Here is a 25,895-nt window from a genome sequence, read left to right as displayed (position 1 = left end):
TGCTGTTTGAAAATCTCTAAAGAAACCCTTATCTATTCCGATCTACAGCTCACTCTCAATATTCCTCCACTTGCCACCAGAATTTATTATGATCTCTCTTTCCTCTGCCAACTTCAAATAGACTGTCTTTACATTCTTTCTCTAATTTCTTTTAATATCTCATCCCATGCTACACGACATTCTTCTCCGTTCAATGTACCGTACTGCAAACATAACTACGTTTTTTACTCCCCTATGTTTCGTATGATGCGGACAGCCAATTTTTTAACTTAGATTTCTTTGGCCCTGATATACAAAATTTTCTAAATAAAGCCAGATATCAACTATTTTTTTGACCTGTTTGTATTGTATAAATGTATATAAAAACCTCTAAAAGGTAAAATAAAATGCTAAAGCCTAATTTTAAACCAAAATTATAGACTGAGAACTATTTGTATTATTTATGTTATTAATATTGTTTCTGTAAATTGGATATTGATCCGTTTTTTATTTAAAAATAAAAATAAAACTAAATATTACAGAGATTAGAGAAGATTGATTAGTGAAGAATGACCCTTGAGTGTTTCAATAAATCATTCGCCTCTTGTGATTGGTGAATACAGTTATTATTACAGTTCCAATGTAGTCGAAGTATCATGTTGTTCAAAGACATAAAAAGTAATATTTGCAGAAGAGTTTAAGGGTGTATCTTTCGACTTTATGTTAATGGAAGGGTATCATTTGAACAAATATTAACTTTCAAGCAAGCTTTTGCTTTATTTATTAATCAAATATAAGCTTTTTCTATCGCCAGTACATCTGCTTCAAAAAATTAAACAATTCGTTACTTTAAATGCATTTTAAAAGCTAATTAACACTTTACCAAAAGCACTTAATTTTTGATCAGATCTGATTTTTAATTTTTTTGTTAAAGTGAGACTGTTTTATATAAGACTTTTTTTATTTATGTCAAGTAGGATAATAATATTCATAAACTGTTTTCTATTTATTTTATTGTTTAACAAATAAAAAAATCCTAAAGTTATTACAAATAATAATAACCTTCACTACTTTTAGGTTTAACAAAGCCATCTACTAAGCGGTAATGTTACTTTATTACTAAACATCTCACAATCAGAACATAAATTGGGCGTTTTTTTGCCAATTAAAATAACTAAAATTTCTTCCTAAAACTTTCTAGTTTTAATAAAAATCACAAATAAGATTTAATTTAACAAGTTTTGTAATATTGTTATGTAGGAATACGCAGCTTGTAGCACCTGCAAAATAGAATTACAGCCTTTAATAATAGAATCATATAATATCTAAATAAACACAATCTAAATGCAACTTCTATTTGCATTAAAATCCGCAGCCTCTATAACTGCATCCAAATACACCCAACTTCAGGGCGCGTTCATCAAACTGATGCAATTCCAAGGAAAATTACTTAAATTATTTAACAGGACTATAGCATGGGCAATTTAGATACTTACATTAGCATATCTCTCTAAATCAAACGTCATCAAGAATCTAAAATGTAAAATCAAAGGTTTTGAAGTCATAGAGATCATCATCAGGTAGTAACGCCTCTGTTTAGGCGTTGCAATGTACCAAGGGCAGTCGTACAACTGATCGAATAAATCCTGATACTGTGACAAAATAATAAAATAATAAATTAAACAGAAATGAAACTATTAATGATAATTATCGTAAATTAAACTTACATAATTTTTAATTTCCTGCCCTAAATAACAGATCATTCCTGGCATGACTAAAGTAGCTTGAACGTATACAAAGTAGAGACTGTTGTGGAATGAATCCTAAATTTAAAAAGAATAGAATAATAAACAGGAATTAGGGAACGGATTAGTGGTAAGAGAAATGGATTCCCAAGATCCAGTAGCTAGCCCTTAGTTAGATTTTCTCTTCCTAGGTGCGTGCTTCTTTGAGCTCAGTGACCGTTGTGGACAGTGTTTTTGGTTACGAGGGAACACTGCACGGAGGTCAGCAGTGCACTTTAAAAGGCTACGAATGCCAATGATCTCAAATGTTTACGTGCCTTACATTAAGAAAATAATAATAATATTTTTTACATTCTTATAATTATATTAGCAGCAAATAACAGAAAATTTTAGTAAGTATGTTGCATAAGCTTTAATTTTTAGGAACTTACAGCGGTAATTAGCACTATGGCATTCCTAGAGATACTTCTGGAAACCCCGCCCTTCCATAAATCTCTGTAAGGGCAGAATCTCTGAAGAATACCTAATTAATTAAATTAACAGCTACAACTTGCGCCCCATTTTTACGGAATCGTGATGAAAGAGGTCTTGGAAAATCGAAGGTATGGATCTGATGTGAACTTAATCTGGCAATATGAATGAAAATTCCAGAATTTCCCAGACGTGGAATTTAATTACTCCACTGATGTGCAAAACATTTGGTTTTTCTGTCGACTCCAGGACCTATGCAAATGTCTCCAAGGCGTTATTAAGGGGTGACAACATTTTAAAGTAGTGCCCAAAGGGTAATAGATTAACTATTTTCTGGATCAGCGATGCGTTCATGCTTGGGATGCTGCATGAGATCGTATATTATGAAGAAGGGGCCAACTCTAGAAAATGAAATCAATAAAAACGCCCCATACTTTTGTTACTTACATCAATGTTCCATAATTGGCAAAAACATTAATTAAAAAATTACTTCATTATTATTCTATTTTACTAACAAAATTGGCCAAATATCCAGCGCAACAGCATTGTATAGATGACAGCAGTATTTCCAGGAATACTATTGGACTAATATTAGCGTTGATGTCGTCAACAACTCTGCAACAAAATTAAATACAGATTTTATTGTACTTTCGGCATTTGAAATGTCCGTGTCTTGGACTTACATTCATCGCTAGACTTCGTTTTGGGGTACATCTTTACGGGGCTGGGACTCACTCGCACGACTTCCTTCTGCTCGTTTGCAATCTAGTAAAACCCATTGCCAACAATGTTGTCAAGAACTACAATAATATTAGAGCTATAACAAGTTACCAACTTAATATTATTTCTTTTTTTTTAGTCGTTTTTCTGATACAACAAGTGGCTAATGGCTAATTTTACTTTCCCTTACCAGATGGAGATAGTATTGCAATCATATAAAAGTTTCGAAAATCTTACCAGAAGAATGCGTATTGAAATTTCCTTTATTAAATCTCCCAGAAGTGCTCTTTATCGGATTTCCCTGGCAAAACGCTTTCGTAAAGGTAAGCAAAAGTAAAAGAAGAAGCACAATCTACTTACTTGAGCAGGTGAGCATGAGCAAGCACATTTCTGCTTAAAAATGCTTCTAAAGTTTCTTTTTCGTCTGGTCCTTTGACGAAATTCCCTTTAAGAGAATCAATTATCATTCTGCAAGTTGAGACAAGACCTAAGAACAGAGCGTAGTAGATGACCAGTTCTGTAGCACAGCCCCCACCCATGAACAGTTGGTAGACTAGCACTGTAAATGAAGTTCCTTCGTCACCATTTGGGGTCCACATCTTGAAACAAAGAAATTTCACTATGAATACTCAACATTACTTTCACTTACTGTAAATAGGTAACAGGTTCTCTCGTTTCAAAGTTTCGACAACATTTTTGGAGATCCTGTGAGATCAAAGAAGTGGTTTTATAAAGTGGTATATCTGTCTGTGAAGTGTTGGTTCTGCATTTTCTTAAAAAACAATAAATCGCTGCACGTTCAAACTTGATTTCCTAGTGGCGGTTTAGCCAAGAAGGTTTGCTGACAGCAAGAGCTGTCATTCCAGTTTTATTTTCCTAAAATGTACCTTTAAGGTAAGAGTATGTCTTCTAAAAAGAGTTCACCGCAGATTGTAAAAAGATCATGGAAATGGCGAATACCAATCTTTCGCATTTTTATGCAATTTCAAAGCCAGTAATTTTGTAAAAAGCTACTTACTTCTACAGGTAAAGATGTATCTCCAGTCAGCTCGTGATTGATGTATTGAAAGCCAAAAGCAATTACAATGCTAACGCCCATTATAATGATCAACTTATTTCCACTTTTCTTTACACTAAGTGACTTTTCTTCAATGAATTTAGGATCGGTTCGAGCTAATATAAAACAGTGTTCAAGATCATCAATCAAACTTATAATCTCCTTTCTTTTGATAATTAAGATGAACTGGAAAAACAAACAGTGTAACTTTAGGTAGTTTCGATAACTTAAAATTTCTCACAGAATTATTTCCCAGCTTAAAGGAAAATTAAAGTCAAACGTTTTTCAGTTGCCGAATCGCAAAGCTTACTAATCAATCGCTCTGACAGTTTCCTAAAAAAAAACAATCAATTGGTGCATTCGGGAAAATTAGCAACCCGTCGGGTTTGTCAATGCAAACACATTTATTACAAGAATTTATTTATTATAAACCTAATTAATTATTTACATGAAAATATGTATTTCAGGTGCAGCTATAAGGTGTATTTAAGTTTATTTGCACAAAATGGAAAATTAAATAAAAAAAATCAAAGAAACTTTAAGGGCCAGCAGCCGGATTCGAAACCAGGATCTCCTCGTGGGAATTTACTAAACTAACTTATTAGTTAATCCCTTCCCTTTGTAAATATTAATTTTTCTTTTTTACTTGGGTCTGTCTAACAGTTTTGGACGGAGAGCTTATTATTCATAATTTTGTGTTTTTTGTTCTATTTATTTATTAACTGACAGTATTTTACTACAACCATCTTGTAATCCCCTGAAGATGCCAGGCTTGTCGAAACGTCACAGGGGAAAAACATGGAAGGACATCTGTGTATTTTTAGTTAGTTTTCCCCCCCTAAAACAGTGGATAGTCACAAAAATTATAAGACAATACAAGTTTTTTTTTTTTTTTAAACAGTTTCGAAACCCTTTGGTTTTTAAATCAATTAAACTAAATTACCTGTTTTACAACTAAATGAAAAGTTATGGCAGCCACCATAATTCCAGCTACAAAAAGTTCCAATGAAGCTACACAGCAAAATAGTTTTAAAATTATGGCAAAGAACAAGGCAAACACCCAAACCATGAGCACCAAAGAGCGAAATGTTATTGGTACGTCGCCATATTCATTTTTCTTGATTCCACCAACATATAGTAACCATGACACAGTGTGCAAGAAGGAATAGTGGCTATTTCCTTCCGTCTCCATGGGCCTGGAAAAAAAAAAGGTAAAAGAAAAAAAATACTCTAGAGTCAAAACAAAGAAGGAATTTAGTAAAATAAGCAAGATTCCAAATTTCAAGATAATATATAGTTAAACGGAATTGACGTTGTATTGTTTACGTTGCAGTCAAGTTTCCTAGGTCCAGTCGAAATACAGAAGTGTCAGCTTCCTGCGGTTTTAAGTTTCTGAGACATTCTGTGCACACTCAAATTTAGAACATTTTCTAAAAATAACTTTTCTTTTTTTTTTAAGTCCCGGCTTGGTTAATAAAAGGAAGGGATTAGTTTAATGCATAGTGCAGTGGGACTTTCAAGATTCCTGCGGGATGCACTAATGATTTTCTCACCATAGATACCTCTCGAAGTCCATTGGCCATTACCGGGTCAATTAGATAGTGAGTCTGTAACGAGAGTACAACTCGTAGCTGGCAGTGCACCGACTTCATGCAACGGGTCTTCAATTAAAAATAAATTTAAAAAATACAATAACTTAAATATAGGACTTACTAGATAATTTCTTTCCTAAGTACTCGACCAGAGTAAGCTCTAAGTACAATTGGGCAAAATTACAGCACTAGCTTGATATATTAGTCAACCATTTTACCATCAATTAATCTGAATATTGTATTGTAGTTTGTTTACTTAGGACATTGTTGGAAGACATATAGAATTAACCACATAATTGTGAGCACCAGCCATTCATTATTCATTCTTCAAGAAAAGTCAACAAACAAAGTAGGGCCAACAAACAAAGTGAGCAAACAATTTTTTGAAATAATTTCCAGAAAGAAGGAAACAATTTTCTTTTATTAAATGGTCAATTTTCTCAAAGTATTTAATTATTATAGACTTTTTTTTTTGTTTTGTTGCTTTTTAGTTTAAAAAAAAATTATTTCATTTTAACATCAAGTAAATTTCATCTTTTATTTACAGTTTTTTTTTGTCAATTTTTTGTTTAATTTTTAATTTTGTGGTTTAATATAGTTGTTGTTCATATTAACCAAAAAGCTTGTTATAAAATTTCACTTACTAGGTAAGAAAACTTTTGGAAATTGAGCTTTTACTAGAAAAATCTGTTTTCAGGTTTTCTGAAGTCGGAAAAGATAATTCTTAGAATGTGTGTATGCGCTGCAGGCAAGCGAAAACTTGGGTGCCCAACTGTAACTATGACATCAAAATCCCAAAAATAGAATTATCACTTTTTCAGGATGGATTTTTTACTTTTCCTGATATCTTTCTGGAAACGGTGCTGCTCTATACTTCTCAGATTTCTCATAGTATTTCCAGTTTGGATAATTTCTAGCAACTAACTGTCTAATAACTACAGATTTTACAGAATAAACTAATGTACATACTACGAATTGCACTGAATGCCCCTCTATGGTTTACTAAGAACACACAAATACCCAGAGAACTGGACATTCAAACCATTCACACTCACATGAGTCCTTACTTACACTAATGTCCACAACTCCAATCCAGCAAGCCTACAGTACCAATAAGACTGAAACCGAGACTTTGTCAAGACCTATGAAGGACTGAGCTTCATCTACACGATCTATTGTATGTTATCCCTCATCATGGCTCATATTTAATTTGTCAGTACGTAAATCAAGAGAATTTATTTTTTCAGGGACTTGGGCAGTAATAAAATGACGTTTTATTTATTTTTTAAATAATTTATAGATACATAAGTTTCTTATAAATGAGAAATAAAATTTTATAAGATAATACCTTTAGTTTATTAGGTTTTATTACCTTCAAATAAACCAAATATTACTCATAAGTTTATTCAAAATAAAAAGTGCAGTATATTTATTTACCTAAATTTTCAAGTAATATATCTTTGAAAATCTCTTTGTTGATTTCAGTAACTAATTCAATATTGACACTGGTACTCTTATAGTCCACAATCATAACACCTCTTGCAGAATCCGGGCAACAGAGCACTCTGGCTGATACCTTCTTAGTGCTGCTCACAATCTGCGGATTGATGGCGATACAAGCAGCTACCGGATCGTATGGTCGCCAGTATTCTTTACCATGGAGTACGTAAGCTTCTATTTTATTCAAAAACTGCATGACTGTTGAATTTAATTTGCCTAATGTGTCTTGACGCCATGTCTGAAAATGTCATTAATAAATAAGTTCTTTATATATTGTTGATTGTTTTTGCTGATTGATTCTCTCTAGCTTTCAACCTAAAGGACTACGTCAACTACAGAACTTATTGCTTTGACAGATCTAACCAGTCAGGGCAGAAGATACACCAACATTTGATCTTAAAAATGTAAAAAATATTATAATTGTCAACAAGCATAAGCTAAATATGACCTAGTCCCTAGAGTGAAAACTTTGCAAAAAATAAAAAAAATTAAGCCTCAAAATTGGCGGTAATCTTCCTTCCTTTTGAGTAATTTTTGAATTTATATTTGAACACTGGTAGATATTGGGAAAACTTTAGAAAAGCACGTAAAGTACTTAAGATTCAAAGCAGTCTTTAGCTCAGAATGGAGAAGCAAATCGAGGAAGGAGATATCATTATCATTTCCGAATCCACTCCAATCTGCCAGATAGAACTTATGAAGCATGTGATAAAGAAGAAATCGCCAGTTTGGAAGATTAAAGTAAGTGCTTCTTGTAACCATCGGCCCTAAGATACGCTAAAGACTCAGTTTCACGTTGCCATAAAGAATGCTGCATCAACAGTATTCTCTGTGAAGCATTTTAATTTTGATGGCGAAGACTGAGATTCTTTTGGCACTTAGAAAAGTCTAGAACTGGTACTTACTTACTTAGTCCCTGGGGGAATGAAGTTGATCGTCTGTTCGTGGTGCCCCCTTAATCTTAACGGTCATCAGTGCACCATCCTGAATGGGTCAGGCTATCAAACGCCTCTCTGGAAGTAGGACCGCCTATAAAACTGTGAAGGTGCTCAGAGCAAGACTAAAGAAGGCCATACCTCCATCACACTAGGGGACTGTGGGCCAATGCCCCACATCTCCGAAATAAAACAGGATTAGGAAAAACACTTACTTAGAACATGGCGAGCGTAAAGATGGATTATGGATGTGAAGAAGTCCTAAAAATTTGGGAATATCTCTCTTTCCAAAGCACAGTTACAAAATATTCAGCGTGGATTCATTACAAAGAGATAGTCTTCACGAATAACTAGGATTCACCCTTAGGCTCTCTTTTGAAACCATCAGTAAATCAAAAATTTCCTCTGCTCTGGATGTAGCCCCCGTTATCTATTCAACTTTTTTTTTCTTGACGTAATTTGAACTATTTGCGAAATTTGCTTTATAAAATATTAACCATTGGAATGGCCGCATCGCTAACAGCTTCAATCGGGAGTAATGTGATCGGATTCTCTTCCGGTGCACTGGACAGCACTAACTGTGCGGCTTCCGGGTCAAAGTAGAAATTGAATTCAGCACCTGGTCTCACATTCCCTACACCTGAAATAATTTTAAATTCAATTGACCTTAATCATACAAGAAGGAGATATATGTTTGATTAAATGCTAATTTGAAGAGATTACCTTGATAACTGCCTCCTAGTATGATAAGACGTTTTACATCTTTCAGGAAATCTGGATACAGACCAATAGCCAGAGCGATGTTGGTCAGCGGGCCAAGCGCTACCACTGTCACCTGATCTGGAATTTTAAAAAAAATTCTGGAATGAACTCACACGCGACTTTTTCTTGATATTATTTTCCAGATTCTTATTTCCGTCAAACTCCGAATTTAATTGTAACCAAAATTTTACAGTTCGTAAAACCGTGAACTACACTGAAATGTAACCTTGCAGGGGAAACCTTCCCCAGCTTTCTCTTGAAATGAAATTACCTTGAAACGGTATTATGAATAAATGATTGGATATAATAATAATAATAATAATAATAATAAATAATAATGAATATCTAAGAGTTGGGCACTGATTAAAAAAAAATTAAATTCTAAATTTAATTGATTAAATTTTTTAATTGATTAAATTTATTTTTAATTTTAATCAGAATTTAATCGGCGAATTTAATCTTAATTTTAATCATATGACAATTATTTAATCAATTAAATTTCAGATTTAATCGTTAATCAAACTAATTTAATCAAACTAAAAAAATTATGATTAAATCTGAGAATTAAATTGAACTTTAATTTTAATCACCGAATTAATTTAATTTCAATCGTTAATCAAACTAATTTAATCATCCACATTTATGGCTTTTCAACCAATGGTTCGAACCACGTTTTGGCGAGGCCGTTTTTCTGAGCGTCTTCAATAAATACTTTTCGGTTAATTTTTGTAGATTTGGACTTCTTCACGAGTCTCTAGACGTATACAGGACCACCTTACACTCACAAGATTTATACAGGTCCTACTTAGAGTTATATTTCACCATGTTTACCACTCACTAGACTTAGATAGGACCACCTTACACTCACATTTAACCTGGTTAACATGGTAAACATGGTTAAATGTGAGTGTAAGGTGCTCATATATAAGTCTTGAGAGACACCAACATGGTATAGATGAGACACCAGACTGGTAGAATGAAGGTGCCAAGTTTGAGAAAGGTGATAATATTGATAGAGAAGAGGCACCAGCTAGGCGGAATAAAGATGCATTGGTCCGATTCTGGTTTAACCATTGGCAATGTTTGGTTTTAAAAATTTAATCTCTCAAATTTTGATTAAATTAAAAAATTTAATCGTCCAAAGTGATTAAAACTAAATTTGGAATTTAATTCAATCAATTAAAATTCTGATTATTTAATTTTAATTTTAATCTTAATTTTTAGTTATGATTAAAAATTTTAATTGATTAAATTCCGATTAAATTAAAAGTGAATTTAATTTTAATCAACTAATTTTGGCCGATTAAATTTTTTAATTTTAATCATGATTAAAATTAAATTTCGGTTTAATTCAATTATATTTTAATTGATTAAATTTTTGCCCAACTCTGTAATCTAGCTTTGCAACAATGATGCAATATAATTTTTATGAAACAATAAAGAGTTAAAGAATGGGTTGTAAAGACGGCAACAGTGTAAACATTTATGTATAAGAATATTATCATTGATTTTATACTTTATTAAGATTTTGGATATATTAACACTCAAAGGTCTTTCTTTGAACACCCAACATTTAAATGGCTGATTTAATAATTAAAGAAACAGAATGAACAATTACCGCCTTGTACTAAATGCATTAAACTCAGGAAGGGGGGTATATGTTTTTTTTAAACTTCAAGCCATAAACCGTTCAGAGGATTAAGAGGAAGGAAATCTTTCGAAATGAGATCAATTTACTTACTTGGCATGGCTCTAACACGATTTACCAACATGTTAGCCGCTACTTCATCTCTCAGCAGATACTCTGCTAGGTGGGTGTCGAAGGTAGTCTCGCCGAAACCATCTGATCCAAAAAATTTTTCACCTATTGTCTGGTGCACCAGTCCTCGACTTGCTCCTTTGTAGACGGGAATCTGAATCATGGGTGAAATTGAATGTATTTGGATGACGTCAGCTAATGTGAACTTACGCTCGTAAGAGGAAGTGACAGAGAGTAATCTCTTTGCCTCTTAGTAGCGCAAGATCTAAGTGTACTTTAAGAATCTTTAAAAACAAACATCTAATCTTTGGTTCAAGCTGAATGCTAGAAAAAAAAAGAGAGTTTAAACTTTAATTTTTCCGGAAGCCATTGCTTAAAATCGTTCCAATAAAAGTACAAATTGAATGAGAAAAATGGCACTACTGACCATCACTTTTTTTAAATTTGAATTTTTACTCAAGTATTGAATTCCTGTTTTTTTTTTAAAGGTAATGAGACCCTACATTACAACTTAAATGAACGTTAGAGGGAAGCTGAACCCCAGCTCTCTAATCCCTAACACACATAGAACCTAGAGGAAGGGCAATGAGTCTATAAACAGTAAGTCACTGTATCCAAATTAAAGACAAAATACTTAAAACATGATTCCAATAAAATGGATACTTCGTTAAAAACAAAAACAAAAAGAAAGTAAAATCAACTTACGTCAAATCTTTTAGCAATTTGCAAAGTTCTAATTGCATTTCGAGTGACATTCTCAATGTCTGCATTACCAGCTACTGTTGAAACTGCAATAATATCTAGTTTAACATTGTCTTCTTGTAATAGCGTCAACAACGCCATACTATCATCAGCACCCGGATCTATGTCGACTATGATCTTCATGGTTGCTGTTGGAACTGTAGACGCCGCTGATTCTCTGCGACAAAAAGAAAAGTGTGAAACTTTCAATATTGTTTACTTGGTTGGGAAATCAATGCTAGCAACATAAAATCAGTGTAGACAGTGCGATCTAATTAACTTTACCTTAAAATTAAACAAACACCTGACCTGAGTTTTTTTTTTACCTGTCTGTTATCTCAAGCAGTTATTATGTAAAAGATAAGAGGCGAAATTGTTGCTTAACGATGAGATAAAAGAGATGTTGGGTTTATCATAAATAATTTAGATTGGCTGAGTTCACTCTGTCTGTCACCTTGTACAGTCAAAAACCAAGTTGCCAATATTCCTGTTTCACTACTTAGCTTAATTACTCATATATCATTCAAGTTCAGTGCCATCCAAATAATAGTTTGGCGAAATCTTAGCAAAGCTCTTCTAGTCATCAATAAACACTCCCATGACTTTTTGTAACTTCCGTTCTCAAGGTACTAACTTACGAGCTGTTTTTTTATTTACTCTCCATATATTGGAGTTAAATTTAATTTTTATATTGCGGAGTCCTGTTCACCTTTCTTAGCGACTTAATTCCTTAATCCAAACGGGAAACAGATTATTGCCAATTTCAGGCAGGCTTTATGTCCAACTACCAATTTTGTGGACGGAGGCGACTAGCAAACAATACTTTACTGTAAATTTCTTTTATTAACCATTAAATAAAATACAAGGCCTAGAGACCGGGAATCGAACCTACTAAAACCAACAATACATCTTAGCATTGCGGGTCTAGTCTCTTAACCGCTCGGCTACCGTGGCGCCTATTTTATTTATTTGTATAAATGCTAAACTTTCAAACTTGGCCATCTTTAGGGCTCACTAATGATCTATTGTAATTTGATTGCCATTGTTGGTGTCCCGGGGGGGGAGAAAAATATATCAAGGACTAGAAAATCCATAGAGAATGTGGTACTGCCGGTAATTTTGGATTTTTTTTTTTTTTTGCGAACTCAGAATTTAATCAAAATATATAATCGCCTTTTTTTAATAAGAAAGATGCTGGAGCTGTAAATTATATTAAAACCCTGTACTTTTACTTAGGTTTTGTTTCTACTTGCGGTTGGGGGATTCTGAGCGCTTAGTTTGTTGATTTCGAACCCTGAAACCACAAAACGGGACATTTCCGGGTGAAAAGTCGAAATCCACGATCGCCACCAATTCTTCTAACATAAATCAAAGTCTACTTACTGTAAAAAATACGACGCAGGTATCATAATTAAAGCGAATGCAACCATTGTAGCACCAGTAATCCACCAACTGGTTGGTGACAAATTTTTAACCATAATTTGCTCTAATTAACTCCGCACTGAACATCGTTAACTTCACATAAACTCTACCTGACTAAATTTACATTTACCTCACGAATTCAAAAGCAGAAGATGTCCCCTCTACTTTCTAATATATTATCATGGGATATATTTCAGGAGTTATCTTTTATTATTCTTAGTGTGATTATGCTGACTCTGTGTTTGTGGTAAATCGTAAGATTAAATCTGTCAGCTTCACACCAGACAAGAAAATGGATAAATAAAATTCTTAGCAAAATAAATCTAAAGAGAGAACATTAAAATAACTGACCATCTTCTTATACCTTTCAATACAGTTCCTCAGACATACTTTTATGTCCAGGACAGAAGTAGACATAAAGGGTAGCCCTCATTTGGATAATTAAAGGTAATATACAAGGGAAAAAACTCCGAATTGGCTTCCAATTCGTCAAGATTTTTACTTTTTCTGTCTCCGTTACCTGCGATATGTCTGCCACTCTTAGTGTTACTTAAATTAAACTGATGCCAATAGCAAAAAGATTAAAGATTAAAAGAGAATTCTGGATTGTAATGTTATGGATCACACCTAGCAAAACAAATTTATAAATGTGATATGGCTTGCATTAATCTTGCCTGTTGCACCAAAATAGCCAGTGTTTTTAACGTGAGTTTGACAACCGCGCTCTCTTCACTAAGGTGTATTAGTCCACCTCAGGATGGATGGAGGTCCGAAATCAGTTTTAGATTCAATAAACATGCATACTGCAAAAACGGATAGAAAGAGGATTTGTCGAACGATTTTATCTGAAGTACGATCTATCGATATGTAAATCAATATATCTGACAGCTGATTGTAGATGGATTTCATAATTTTGACAGTCGTCTGCACGATAGGTAGTAGCGGTTGCTACTAGAGAGCGCTGACCTACAAGTGGACGCCCTTGAACTATATTAAATAATCACTTTCCCTCCATTACCTTCTCTATCTATTTTCAGGTTATTTAGTACAGGTTATACAATACTTTCCTATTTACCATTATTACTTTGTTTTTGTTTTTATTTATGACAAGTAGATACTTAAAATCTTCTTTCGTATATAAGGAAGTAATTAGTAGTTTTCGTCTATTTAAACAATGATGCAGCATCTTTAGTTGCAAAATGTCTACTCTCTAGTTTTGTTCAGAGCAAGAATTGCGATCGTGAAAAGTAAAGTGGTCCTTCCGCCTAAGAGTTTTTGAAGACAGGTCTTCCGGTTTGAACATCAATCTAAATACAAAACTTTCAGCATCCTGCGGTTTTTTCGTTCAGCACACAAACACACTCGCACAGACCATTCTGAGACATGAACTGACACACATAAACAAAGTGAAAGTATCCTTTACTAGCTCGGCACCGGAAGTAAAGAAGTATTTTTTGTTTTTGATTTAGGAAGTAATATTGAGTTATGAAACCTTACATCATTTTACATCTTACTTCTTAGAATGGAGATAGGAAATTAAGTTTAGTCTGAGTCAAGTTTAGACAATCTAAAATTTTAAAATAGCTTTATTTTTTTTGACACAATTATGATTACATAAGTTTAGAAACTTTGGGAATTTTGTACTTTATGCATAATTTTTGATTTAGCTTTAGATTTAACTTTCTATTAACTTTTATAATTAATTAATTAATTTATTTTTTAATCCTTTATTGAAATTCACAACTGCTTCAACAGTTGCAACAAGCAAATGCGATATAAGATATCAATATCAGGGATATGATCTGAGAAGTCACACAGTGGTGGCACTCTATTAACGTGCTCTTGCTATACTGCTCTTATGATGAGAGTAGATCGCGGAGCTATCTTCTCTTCAATCTCCTTGGAGGATTACCTGGTAATGTGGAAGAAGATAGGTGTTACGATCAGTAGTGGAATGAAATTTAAAAAAACAAGTTTTAGCAAGATCTTTAACGAAAGGGATTTTGAAGGATCTTTATGGATGGCGAGGTTAGAAACATAGAATGGAGCATTAAGTAGTTTTCCTAGTATTTTTGGACTGTAAAATCTGGATGCGTAGAGTTTAGTCGATCCCCCATACTTCGATGCCGGATCGATTCAGTCATCAGGTCGCTAGGAATAGTTATAGGGGGGGGGGGGAAGCCCGACTCTGAGTAAACGGAAATGGAATGGAGTTATACTCTAGACTGCCGTTCTGGATTAAGCTGCGGCTGAAGTACAGACTAGCTGAAAACGATCTTCGCCTTGGACATACTATTCATTTGAAGTTGCTTAACTCATTGATAATCATAACTTCACTCTGCTTTGTTCTAAAAAAGAAGTTATAGTTCCCGAAAGCATCTGCCATCTTTTTTCCCCACCATTTATTCTGATTTTATGGATCATTTTATTTATTTATTTATTTTACGCTATTAATTCAAGGCTACCAAACTAACAATAGCATTACCATGGTTATGTCATGACATTAGAATATTTGGCAGTGGTAGCACGTATTTTGACAGAATTTGAACTAGCTTCGCAAAAATACTTGTTTTTCCTGTTGCAGATGTTTTTTTTTTTTTTTTTTTTCCTCGATTGGTGTTGTCATCGGAAGAACAATAATCGATACAGAACAATAATCGATATAAAGCAATAATCGATATAGAACAATAATCGATATAAAGCAACAATCGATATAGAACAATAACGTTATTTAATTAAAACACTTGTTTTTTTCTAATGTTTCATTCGCTGAAGCATGACTAACTTATGTTAGCCAATACCACTGGCAGTTTCTCATTGAGGTTCCAAGTGGCGAAAAAAGTGCTTTTGTTTTATCAAATTGGTGTTTATATTATTTCTTAACAATTTAGCTAACTGATCTGCTAATTTTCGAGGGAAATACTTTATAAAGTAGTTCTAGGGGAAAGATGGCGTTAAGTATAATGATCTGTCTTATTTCCTGTATAGTAGAAAAATGAATTCAACATGTAAATAAAGTCAAGCTTCAGAGGAAATCGGTGGAACGGAAAAGAAGAGGTTTACTGAGTGAATTTAATGATTTTTAGCCAGTTTTTAACGCATAGTTGCAAGGATTTGTTTTTAGTAATTTGATGTGGACAAGTTTAAATCGTCTATCAGTCTGCTGAAGGCTTTATTCTGCAGCCGGAAGAAGACGTTATGGTAGGAAGTTGTCGACTGATCAGAGCTCCTCTCACTTCGTATTTTGCGGAGTTGTGAACAACACAAGTGATGTTGACAATCTTGAGTGGTTGCATGATTGATGCAGCAGGGTATTATGTAAACTTACTGGGAGAGGGCTATGAGTATGGCTGAATCTACGAATGGTACGAGAGAAGTTTAAGCGCAGAACAAGAAGGGAAGTGAAAGTCACGAACTCAAATACAGACCGGCGATCAGGAGGGGAGGGGATGATTCTAAGGTAACTTCCGGTCTGTGACCGTACCGGGGCCAAATCTTACTTCATCCTTTATCATGTTCTTTGTTCCATCATTCGAATATAATTTCTTTTCACAGAACTGCCAGTTCAGCTTACCCCTGTCTTCTACCAATTAGTACACCTATATCTTTTCCGTCTATCCTTTGGATTACGTAAAAGGAACACTTTACCCCTTTCTAACGGCTCTTGCTAACAACAAGATATTGTTTAACCTCCGCTTTGTCTTCATCTTCCAGGCCACTACTCCTTCTCCAAAATTAATCTCAACTTCTAAAACCACTTTGGACGTAGTTGATCAGTTTCAATTTGTCCGTTAAGGGCCTCAATAGTTACCTAGAATATTCAAATTGTGTATTCCAAATTTATTTAGTTTCTGTCTAAAAAAATATAATAATAATTGTGTGCTTTTTTTAGAACTTTTTAAAATTTAAATTTGTCTGTGATAATTAAATTTTTCTTTTTAGATTTTATCAACTGTATTTCCTCCGCTACTTCCGGGAATGCCACTTTTGAAAGAAGGTATTTGTATTCAGAAGATTCTTTCTTAAATAAATTTATTAGATAAATATTTTCAAATACAACAGGATCACTGGGTGAAAAAAGATGCTTATTTTAGTTTTAAGAATCCCTAAATAGGCTTTTAAGTCCATTTTTTTGATTGGAAAAATCGGGATTTTCTTCGATTTTGATACATTCTCCATCAGCCGCTTATAAGTCCAAGAACATTGAAAGATTACAAGTTTCGGGATAAATCACTTAAAAGAAAAGTTCATGAAAAGCCCAGGGCAATTTACTTCGTTAAAGTCTCTTAAAAGTTATTAGTTTTACTCGTAAAAACAAAGAAAATGAAATTACTGGATTCAATATTATACCTTTTTACTTTAATAAAGTTTCACTGTTAACGGAAACACGAGCTTTTCCCGATTCTTCTGGAAAGAAAAGCGCTGACTGTAACTTAATCGTCGTTTTCCTCCCGCCTAAAAACTCTGTTGTTTATTGAAGTATTATTTTTTTTAAAAGCATTCCGGGAAGGAGATATGAGCTTTGAAAGTGAGGTAAGATCGGGGTGGGGGGCGACCGCAGACCCTGGGACCTGTAAGAGAAGCTGTAGAAGCTGATCCTCGAATAAGTAACAAAGAACTTTCTGGCATGTTGAGTTTCTCACTCTACCGTGAATAGGGATCGAACGATGTTGAAATGGACCCTAAAACTGTAGGGATATTCCATACCTAGGGATGAACTGTGTTAATTACTTCTTTAAAATCCCAGTACTGAATGAAGTTCTCAGATATTTTTTTTGTTTTTTCTGAGCTAACAACAAAACAGTTGCAGAAAGATCTTTTGCAAAGATAGATGAAATTTAAAATGATTTAGTGTGCAGAAGTAGGCACTCAAACAAATTGTGTTGTTTGTAAGAAGGAATACAAAATGGAGCAGAGAAAATGCAACGTATAAGAAGTATGGTGTCCTTGTTCTGTTTTTCCTGTTTCCTTCATGAAAGCAATGCAAAACCATGTAAAAGAAGCGGCTTCATCCAAAAGAGGTTGGAACAGATCTAGAAAAAATGACCCAAATGTGTCAAAACCTACAGTAATAATTGTTTACTGAAATAAATCAAAAGAATACTAAGGGAGTTACTCTTTGGGGAAGCATCACATCAACAGCAACATCTCGGATCCTCCGTAATTGCTCTGGTACATCCTTACCAGAAGCTACTTCTCACGCAAACACAAACCCCCCAGGATGATGTTGAAAGATATCCTAATCTGGAGCTAATTTGATTTCGAAGTTGAGCAATTGCAGCCCGTTGAATGACAAAGTCAGTTCTACTATTATTCAGTAGTTTTTAGCTGGTCGTTTACGTAACTTCTTTCATGAAAGACGGCAAAAAATGAACTAGAAGCGTAGAGAATGTTTTAGACAGTGTACCATGGCTGAAAGAGATTCTGTACATTCAGCTAGATCATCAGGCTCAACGTCATGGTTGATAAGACGAAATCTCCTGCAGCATATCAATAAAAGACATCTTTTTTTTGTGTCACATTTCCTCACACTTAGACTGTTTCTTGCTCGGAGAGTTAAGTAATCGTCTGCTTTACCAGGCAGCGCTTAATATCCAACAAACAATTAGCTTTCTTGTTTCAATTAGCTTCTACGTATACTTTTAAACATAAAATAGAAACCTTATTGTATAAATAGGTGCATGAAGTGATCTTACCTTTAAGCCGGTCCTGTATTATAACTAATGTAAAGTAATTGCCTAATTTATCGGACGGGCTTTACGTCCAACTAGCAAATAAGGTGTCGTGGACGGAGGCTTTCTAGCAAACATACTTTACTATAAATTTCTTTTATTAACCATTAAATAAAAATCCAAGGCCTAGACCCCGGGGAATCGATCCCACTAAACCAACAATATATCAGCTTTGCTGGTCTAGTCTCTTAACCGCTCGGCTATCGTGGTGCCTCTGTTTTATAACTATTCTGACAGCTTTGCAAGCAATCCCAATGACATTTCCTGTACTTTGTCCTCAGGCCTGCAATTTACAATCATATCCTTTTTTGGACTTTTTTTTTTCTTTTGAAGTTTTAATTTTATTACACTGACATTAAATTTTAATACCTCATTAAAACTTATCGAGCTAAATAATCGTCACAGTCATCGGCATTTTTAAATTTCATACGAATTTTATTACTACCAATCGTATACTTACTATGATTTGCAGAACTATACTGAACTTGTTTCCCCATACATTCAGACATTCATATGTATGCCCTTATTGTATTCATATATTCATGTATTCATGTATTCATATGTATACATTCGTCAGCTGTTTCAACTTATTCATTTAGCGCCATTAAATATTATAAAAGGGCATGGAAATGTCTGGATTCAATTCCGGATTCTTGGCAAATTCCAAAACTACCGGAAGTGCCATCTAAGTATTTCTGTAAGCTTTGTGACTAATTTTTTTCTGGGTAAATTTGTTTTTCATTTTGAGAATATTAATAAGAGGAAGTCGAATGAGTGACTAGATTATCTTTAGACATAATAAATTAAAACTATTTAATGACCAAAAGCGGAAAACTACTTACTCTGCCACTACAATCGATAAATTTCTGTCACCATAAAAAGAGCATGAAAATAACTATGAAAGATTTGAATAAAAGAGACATGTCACGAAAATTTAGAGCGGAAATAAACTTGATTCCATTATGCCAGGTGATTGGTTGTGCTGGTGACTGAAGTTCCGGATTGAACTATTACATAAACCAGCTGAATATGGTTAGGTTAACCTTTGAAAAGTTTCCACTGTCCATCTGTAAGGCCGGGTGGGAGGTTTGTATGGGAGATTACCGCTTGTATTCTTATACTTCATCAAACAATTAAGTCCTTCGCTCACTACGACGAAATCTTTATGATTCTAATTTATTTATGTATTATTCAAACTTGGGATTTGTACTAAACACTGTCCTTAAGACTCCAGGGCCTAGAACCGTAATGGCGAATCTATGGCACGCCTTTCGGAGGTGTCACGCGGACTCATTTTGGGTGGACACGCATCGACGGCGTCAAAAAATTATTATATAATTTTAAATAATACAGCGATTAAAGTGGAGTATATTGAGGTATTTATTGAGAATAATGGATCTGGCAAACTTTCCTCAGATCAATGATCATAAAGTGGGGTCATTTAATTAATCTTTTTTTTTTCTACTGTGGTTTGGGAAATATCAAAAAATTATGAATATTTCTATACGTGTGTAGGTGCCACGATAGCCGAGCGGTTAAGATACTAGACTCGTAAAGCTGAGATGTATTGTTGGTTAGTGGGTTCAATTCCCCCGGTCTCGGCCTTGGATTTTATTTAATGGTTAATAAAAGAAATTTACAGTCAACAATGTTTGCTAGTCACCTAATTTGGTAGTTGCACGTAAAGCCTGCCTTAAAAAATAGGCATTAAATAATAATTTCTATACGTTACAAGGCACTAGAATATAGTAAGGGTTTTTCAAAATTTTGTCACACCGAGCCCACTGCCCCAGAAAGACAGCGTTTTTTAGAGCTATAGTTGTATGAAACATACAGCTTAATTTTTCACCCAATGTTCCTGCTCTTTAAGATACTTTCTAAATGCATAGGCACCGCTGAGGCGCCACGATAGCCCAAGCGGTCAAGATGACGATAGCCGAGCGAGACTTTATCAATGTCAATGTTTCGGGTAATGTATTTACTTTAATGTCCGGTTGATAAGTATATTGTATGCCAAGTGAGTAGTTATCGATGAATATTGGCTCCTCTCTCTCTTTTCGTGGAATTTCCCTGAAGGGTCTAGTTGTCTTAATTTAGGGAGAGCGCATGCGTGCGAGAACATTTGTAACTTTGGAATGGGCGTCCGTAAAAGCAGACGCCACGTATTAGGGTACGAAACTGTCAGGCCAGTTACTTATATTCTTTTGGTTCAACGTAGACTTTCTTCAGAATATTGAAGAGTGGGCTTTACGTGGAAAGAGCCACAAGAGCCAAGTGGCTAAAAAGGCGAGGCCCTCAAATCAAATATACAACTGGGTTCGATTCCAGGTCCTAGGCCTTGCATTTTATTTAAATGATTAATATGAGAAATATAATACTAAGATATGTTTTGCTATGCGCCTCCGTAAACCAAAAAACTTTCTCAGCATTTTCTCTTACTTAAAGCCGAGAAAATGAAAAATAAATATTTTGTTTTGCGTAAGAGAAAGTAGAGTGGGGGTATGCTCAGATTTCCGCGGATATAAACCAATCATGGACCAGTCACGATTGTAGCCATAAATGTACAGACTTAGTTTTTGCCAAATTATTCACTTTTCAAATATTTGTGTTGTGAAAGTTGGACTATAAATCTTTTTAGCGGATACAAACAGGAAGTGACCCGAGTCCACTCGAAAAATCCACCCACAGTGTTGGCGTATTCAGCTACATAACAGAGAATAATATAATCAGTTTTGAAGAAGCATGTGTTGGTCTAGTGGTCAGGAGCGTGGCTTCGTACGTGAGAGATCGCCGGATCAATTCCAGCGTAAGGGGCTACTTTTTATTTGTTAGAAAAAATTGTTTTTAGTAAAGTATGAGGGTAACTTCACTCAGGTGGCACCCCACAGTGTGGCGTAATAATTTTTTTTGTACAAATAAATTGCAAATTATGAAGAAGAAAAAAGCAAGGTAAAAGACCATGGTGATTGTTAGCAGCTCTGCTGAAATTTTATATTATTTGTTCATTTCTTTTAGCGCTTTTACCTATTCCTAGAAAATTTTGAATTTTCGTCAAAAGTGGCCTGATCGCCCTTGAACGGAAAAAATGTTTTCCCCCCTCCTGGTCAATGTGTGCTAACACCCGCCATCTTCCAATCGTAATTTCTGGTCAAAATTCATTCACAAAACAAAACTTTTGGCATGAATGAAACGTTTTTTTAAAACCAGTTGTAAGAAATTGTGACGCAGTAGTGGAACATGAGAGTAAATAAAATGAATAAATGAGAAGTGAAAGGAAAAATAAACCGTTAACAACATAGAATGCAGTAACCAATAATAATAATCTATTTGATTGCACGCGATTTGCTCTTATGCGCTTTTATTGCTGATTACGTCAATCAATTTCCTTGAAATTTATAATTTTTAAGGCAAAAACAAAAACGTATTAAACTTCAATATCATATAACTTGTTTTAAAAAGTACGTAGCGTAAAATAGCGGAAATCTAAAAAAAAAAAATGCATTCTTCACAGTGGCATTTCCGGTCAGCCAATTTTCTAAAATTTGAAAAAGTGGTAAGTACACCTAAACTGGAAAAACGAGGTAAAGTTGAAATATCATTCATTCGATCAGAGAATATTATAATCAGTTTTGAAGGAGCGGGTGTTGGTCTAGTGGTCAAGAGTGTGGCTTCATGTATGGGAGATCGCCAGATCGAATCCAGCGTTTGGGGCTACTTTTTATTTGTTAGAAAAAATTGTTTATATTAAATAATGAGCTTCTGCCCCCGTATAAGACACCTAATTGGTGGTTGATCGTTAAGCCTCGCTTAAATAAAAAAAAAAAAAAAAAATAGGCGATTACTTTACTTTAATCAGTTTTGATTAAAAATCAGCCACCGGAAGCGACATAATTTACTTGTTCGATTTTTCTGACTTGGTAATCTTCCTGTTAACTCGACATACTTTTCCCATTCAAACGTCCACTTTTGAGCTAGAGAGGTGATTGGTTTTCATCTAATTTTTCTTTTCTGTGTGAGATTTTAACACCTGTATTTTTTTTTTTTTTAATGATTTAAGGCGCGTCAACATCTAAGGTTATTGGCGCCCGGAGCTTTTTTCAGTGCACTGCCGGCCTCCGGACAGTGTTCTTTCGTTACAGACAACACTGTCTATCACCGGACAGTGAGCTGTAAGAAGCTCCTAGGAAGAGAATCTTTAACTCCTGTATTAATAACAACTAAATGTTGAACCAAAATTCCAATTTTAAAAAAAAAAAAATGAGTTAACGGAAGTGCCACGTCTTATTTTTAGTTCCACCAACAAAAAAAAATCATTACGATTCTTGCAAACAAGATGGGTGCCACTTTTTGTGTATCAATTTGTAGTGAAAGACGAAACAAATTCTGAATGCTTAAATTAACTATTTGGTACGGGGCGTCTTCATAGGAGTTTACAATTTACTTTTGGCTAAAAAAATTGATCAACCGGAAATTCCCGCAGTAAATTTTTCTCTTTATCTGGAATTTATACTTGAAAATTATTCCTTAGATTTTCATTGACTCATTATTGCATACATGGAACAGTTTTGAAAGTTTGATTACATCAATTTTGGCGTGGAAAATTCTGTTTGCTCTTTTTTCTTTTGGCAATCATCAAGGTCATTATTACTGGAGGGCGATAAAATTGTCGTCAGTCAAAGTGATATTTTACAAATTTCGCTTTTCTTTTGCGTCATCCGCTATTTCCTCGTAACCTACTTCACCTGATTTCCTTAAACTTAGAATTTTTAACTCTACTTATACTAAAACTTAAGTTCTGTTTTTTGGAACTTTTATCCAAGAAAAATTATATTAGAACAGTTCTGAGACATACCTCTACAGTGCGACTCCTCTGACTTGTACAGTTCTACCATCTCAAATAATTATCTATACGTAAAAAAAATCTTTTCTTAATTAGTGAAATATGAACGTAACAAAAATACTAAAATTTCATTTTTATAGTTCAGTAGTTTCTGAGAGTTGGTGTACTTTTCAGTTTATTTTCGTAGAATTAACATTTTATTGAAAGTGTTCCAGGCAAGAGTTGACCTTTTACACATTCTAGGTATTACTAGGTGTGTTCCTCTATTGCAGTGGTTCTTAACCTTTTCATAGACGCGGAACACAATTGTTTGTTTTGGGGTTTTGTAAGGTGCGCAACAACAAGGGTCCTTTGCACCTAGACTATACTGTAGAATAGACACTTTACTACACAGCCTAACCTACACCTAGTCAATCTGATCGATACAAACCTAACGGTTGGCCTAACTCCTATTTTCTTCTAACCTAACTAACTAATGTTGGGGTGGAGTACTCGATATTCCTCGCACCCCATAGAGATCTAAACTAAATTTTAAAAAACCTATTTACACAAAATTTATATGTACACTCATATACTCATCTTATTAATTACATTCATCCTAATAAATACAATCATCCTAATAAATACATTCATCCTAATAGTTATATTCCTATATATACATTGAGTGGAGTACTCTATATTCCTCTCACTCATTTACAATCCTAAATCTATTTACATTTACGCAGCCCATTCATACGCGTGCCAGGGTGCCAATCCCGACACAGACCCACCCGTCCTAGAAAGCAGTGGCTCCCGAGAAAGTGCAGGAAGACGTCCTGCGAGACAAGAAGACAAAAGTTTGCCACCCCTGCCCTGGCATTGGTCCCCCTACACCTCTTTCACACACACATTCACACTGCCTAACCTACTCGTTCCTAAATTGTTACTATTATCAAATACTACTGTTATTTTTACTGCTACCTAACTTTTGTAAAATACCGATTTCTATAAGTTTGTATGTTAAAAGTGGCCTCGCGTAGTAAAGTGTCTATTGTTACATTGAATTAAAAACATTAATATCCTGCAGAAATCGCAGAGTGTTTTGTACGCTGTTTTCATCGTCCTTCAATACTTCTTCCATTTGTGAGGAAATGTTACACTTTTGCCTAGCTCTGGAATACTTGGGGCATTCAACCAGGATATGGCGTACAGTTAAAGGGACGTTATTACACTCAGAGCAAATAGGTGGTTCTTCTCTTTTGAAGATGTAACCATGGGTAAATAGCGTGTGGCCAATTCTCAACCTGGCTAACACCACCTCCTCACGGCGAGTGTTTCGACATGATGTTACCCACTTCATTGGTGTTGACTTTATATTCCTCAATTTGTTAGTTAGAGGAACTAATTCCCAGTCTCTTATCCACTGGGACATAATTTTTGGTCTAAGAAAACTTTTCCAGTCTGAGGGCACAATAATTTCATACTTATCGTTCAGTAACGTGGCATCTTTAGCAGCCCTGTCAGCGGCTTCATTGTTATTTATCCCAGTGTGACCCGGGATCCACAGAAAAATGACTGATTTGTGACTGCGTACAGAGGAGTATAGCAGCGTATGTATGGACTGGATCAGCTTGTTGTCCGTATCTAATTTGCATATTGCCTCCAAAGAACTTCTTGAATCAGAACAGATAATAATTTTCTTTTCTTTACTATTCAATAAGTACTCCATTGCTTTTTTAATGGCAAATAATTCCGCCGTGAATATACTGGCGACATCATTCAACGAGTACCCGTGTGCTACACCATCGATCACAAAAGCTGAACCCACACCACTTCCTGTTTTGGATCCGTCTGTGAAAACCTGTTTGTAGTTTTTGTACTTATTGGTCCTTTCCAGAAACAAGGTTCTATAAATATAATCTGGGGTATTGCCCCTTTTAAAACGATGGAGCGAATAGTCCACTACTGGGCTATTCAATACCCACGGTTCTATCTTATTGGGAGTTTCACTCATTGTTTGGGGGACGTTAATGCGATGCTCTAGATGTAGTTTTGCTAGTCGGACTACTAGCGGTTTGGTGCCTGTGTGTGTACAATACTGATTGCTGAATTGTGGTAGGTATGCACTATTATAGGCAACATGTTCAGTAAGCGGCAACATCCGTGCCGCATAGTTACACATAAGTATGTTTCTCCGAACATCCAGTGGCGGCTCTCCACTTTCCGCATACAGACTGTCCACGGGACTAGTTCTTAGTGCGCCTGTTGCCAGACGGATCCCTTCATTGTGTATAGGGTTTATTATTCTCAATACAGAGTCTCTGGCCGAACTATAAACGATGCTCCCATAATCCAACTTCGAACGGATAAAGGCTTTATAGAAGTTCATCATGCTCTGCCGGTCTGCTTCCCAGGAAGTTCCTTTTACTACTTTTATGGCATTTAACTTTCGGACGCACCTCTGTTTCAAATCTACTAAGTGAGGGCGCCAACTTAGTTTTGATCAAGCGTTATTCCTAGATATCTGACTTTGTCGAGACAAGGTACACTCCTTCCATCAAGGTTTAATCTGATTGTAGGATGTACCTTACGTGTTCTGTGGAAGTGCATACAAGTACTTTTGTTGGGGGAGAAACGCAAACCATTTTTTCCTGACCAACG

At 34.8% G+C, this 25,895-nt stretch overlaps 2 protein-coding genes across 5 annotated transcripts; both read right to left on the bottom strand.

Annotated features, from left to right (window-relative positions):
* Positions 1-731: 731 nt before the first annotated feature.
* Positions 732-12,813, bottom strand: LOC141450691 (uncharacterized). Of its 4 annotated transcripts, none has more exons than XM_074121365.1 (8): positions 7,002-7,141; positions 4,916-5,168; positions 3,934-4,158; positions 3,276-3,514; positions 2,711-2,810; positions 1,707-1,802; positions 1,476-1,631; positions 732-1,259 (listed from the first exon to the last, which is right to left on the bottom strand). In XM_074121365.1, exons 2-8 carry the CDS (start codon positions 5,162-5,164, stop codon positions 1,206-1,208), a joined length of 1,119 nt encoding a protein of 372 aa, XP_073977466.1. In that variant the 5' UTR covers positions 5,165-5,168; positions 7,002-7,141; the 3' UTR covers positions 732-1,205. The 4 variants fall into 4 exon arrangements, with proteins under 4 accessions (XP_073977466.1, XP_073977467.1, XP_073977468.1 ...); XM_074121366.1 differs by lacking the exon at positions 7,002-7,141 and adding an exon at positions 5,686-6,995; XM_074121367.1 differs by lacking the exon at positions 1,707-1,802.
* Positions 12,814-24,288: 11,475 nt separating this feature from the next.
* On the bottom strand, positions 24,289-25,626 carry LOC141451513 (uncharacterized). The gene has a single exon (XM_074122950.1). The coding sequence runs from the start codon at positions 25,624-25,626 to the stop codon at positions 24,289-24,291; it is 1,338 nt and encodes a 445-aa protein (XP_073979051.1).
* Between the last annotated feature and the right edge of the window lie 269 nt (positions 25,627-25,895).

This window comes from Rhodnius prolixus, unplaced genomic scaffold, assembly GCF_049639745.1.
Source record: "Rhodnius prolixus isolate KJV_2025 unplaced genomic scaffold, Rpr scaffold_8, whole genome shotgun sequence".
Taxonomy (NCBI): domain Eukaryota; kingdom Metazoa; phylum Arthropoda; class Insecta; order Hemiptera; family Reduviidae; genus Rhodnius; species Rhodnius prolixus.
This window is presented reverse-complemented; position numbering and strand designations above follow the sequence as displayed.